Source organism: Dioscorea cayenensis, unplaced genomic scaffold (genome assembly GCF_009730915.1).
Source record: "Dioscorea cayenensis subsp. rotundata cultivar TDr96_F1 unplaced genomic scaffold, TDr96_F1_v2_PseudoChromosome.rev07_lg8_w22 25.fasta BLBR01000740.1, whole genome shotgun sequence".
NCBI lineage: Eukaryota > Viridiplantae > Streptophyta > Magnoliopsida > Dioscoreales > Dioscoreaceae > Dioscorea > Dioscorea cayenensis.
Window position 1 is genome coordinate 83,046 of NW_024087131.1, and position 2,654 is coordinate 85,699.

The window sequence follows — 2,654 nt, forward strand, 5'->3', positions numbered from 1 at the left end:
TATAAAAAAAAATAAAAGGTTAAAATATAAAAACTATTTTTAAAATAATTAGTTAGTAGCCTAGTCAACACATGAATGCTGATTAGGCATTGATTTAATGGCCATAAAGCTATTTTTGGCAATATTAATATAAAATTGGGCAAAGTAGGGGAAAAAAGCCCAATTAAATTTGATTGTCATATTGTGGTACACATGCGTGGCTAAGAAAAGTTGCCCGACAAGCCATGTCCTGTTAGTATGTTAGTAAGATAATTGTCAAACCTCAAGCCTGATTTGGTTCATTGGTTAGATTCGTGGGCATGTTAATCATGTTGCAATCAGATGACTTTAATTAACTTGATAACAACTCAATAAATAGTTTTCAAGTTGGAAAATAAATGAAAAATAAGTAATATATAATATATATATCTATATGAAAATTAATTATCGTAAATTATTTTTTCTTTAATATCAAACCATACCGTGAGGAATGAAATATACCCATGAGTACATGGAAAAAACATTTGTTTTGCATATTGTGTGAAGCATGGACATTAAAATATAATGTTCTTGCATTCCCACTTTGAAATTGTCTTGTGCTGACGGACAGAGAATATGAAACTATCATTTTTATCAACGAGAATAATGCATAAGTTAGATTAAAAAAATAAATTTTTTTGCTTGTCTATTAAAATAAAATTAGAATTAGTTATTTAAATTTTTTTATAGATTTAGAAAAGCCACATCAGGGGATGTGCATATGTATCGATTTAATACCTCAATATATCCATGCCCTATCATATGTGAATCTTGAGCACAAACGCTTTTACAAGGGGAATCTAATGCAATAAATCAATAGGTCATCTGCAAATACTAGCTTTTTTATTATAAATCTTATTTTTATTTAATTATTTTTTTAAATTTTTTTCTAGTTCTTAAAAATTAAAAAAAAATAAGCAACAATTTCTATAAAAAAATAAAAAAACAAGTACAAAAATTTCTAACAATGATTGAAAAAAATAATTAAAAAAAAAGGACAAATAACCTAACCATTAAAAATGATTAATTGGCCTATCTAATCATGGCAACGCAATGCAATGCAATGCAAAGTGAGCGTCAAGAGCCTTCAAACGAATCCATAATGATATTAATTTGAATTTTCACCCAAATTAAGAGGAAGAATTCACCAAGTCTAGGTTGCATTTAATAATATATAGATCTAGAGGCTTCCAGCTTGTTCCTTATCTACCCTTACAAGTTATCTTATATCATTGATAATTATTATTTTTTACAAAATCATCAACATCAACGTTGTGAGTAATCTTACTCTAGTCTCATAATATCATTAATCACAGGTTCAAAGCGTTTAAAAGTCCCCTTATTGACAGTTTTAAATAATAATAATTATTATTTTACCCCTTATTGACAGTTTCAAATAATAATAATTATTATTTTATATTTATATAATCCTAAATCCTTATTTAAAAAATAAACTAGAGTTAAAAAAACAAAAACTTCATTTTACCATGTCAGAGCACTGAGAAATCGTCAAAAGCAAGGAAATTGATCTTTGGCTCGTTTTCAAAAGTCCGCTTATCAAACATGGGAAGTAGTTAAAATGTAACATCCAACAAAGCCAAGTCCCATGCAAGAAAACCCTTATAAATAGCCCTCCCTTCCACTCTGCAGCTCCACAACCATTGCTTCTACTTGTTCTAGCTACTACTACTACATCCACAATGGCTAAGAACACAAAGCTTTTGGTTCTTGGCTTCATGCTTCTCCTAGCCATAAGTCTGTCCTTGGCAGCGAGGACCTTGAATGAGGAAAATGGAGGTGGAGGTATAGATGGGCATGGTGGATATGGTGGTGGAGGATATGGGCATGGTGGATATGGACATGGAGGATATGGGCATGGTGGATATGGACATGGTGGATATGGACATGGAGGATATGGGCATGGTGGATATGGTGGTGGAGGATATGGACATGGTGGCGGAGGAGGACATGGAGGTGGAGGTGGAGATGGACATCCTTAGAGGAAGGATTAGTAAATCCATGGATGAGGGTGAGCAGCTCCATGGATTGATATATCTATGTTTGAGCAGTAATTGTGTAATAATATTATGTGAGTATCATTATGTACTATCTATGATGAATAAAACTACTGCTCTTATGCTTGGTTTGTTTATTTATTTATCTCCATATGCATGCTGCTACTCAATAATAAGTATTCTATCAAGTGCTTCCCTTCATTTATTTCTAAATTTTGTTAATAATAAATGAATAAATCTTGTTTATTTTAAAAAAAATTATCAGAAATTATAAAATTTAATAAATAATGAAAATGATAAAAGAGAAGAATCGATTAAAAAATGCTTGTCTCAGACCAACTTGTTATTGGCACTCAATAAAAAAAACAATGACTATCATTAATTTTGACTAGTAATACAGATTGATAGCCGGTTTTTGTGGATGCCACTTGGAAAAAATAATTACCATTATATATAAAGTTTAAAACTTAATGCTTGTTTAGATTTGTAATATGGAATTATTATTATTATACCCTAATAGATTGTAGTAATTATTATTCATAGCTTAATAAAATAATAATATTATTAAGTTTTCCAAATAATTTTGATATGATATACTCTCATACATACCTTTATACATAC

The 2,654-nt window shown here is 29.8% G+C and overlaps 1 protein-coding gene across 1 annotated transcript; it reads left to right on the forward strand.

Moving 5' to 3' along the window:
• The first annotated feature begins 1,718 nt into the window (after positions 1–1,718).
• Positions 1,719–2,018, forward strand: LOC120254925 (glycine-rich cell wall structural protein-like). The gene has a single exon (XM_039262894.1). The coding sequence runs from the start codon at positions 1,719–1,721 to the stop codon at positions 2,016–2,018; it is 300 nt and encodes a 99-aa protein (XP_039118828.1).
• Positions 2,019–2,654: the final 636 nt, after the last annotated feature.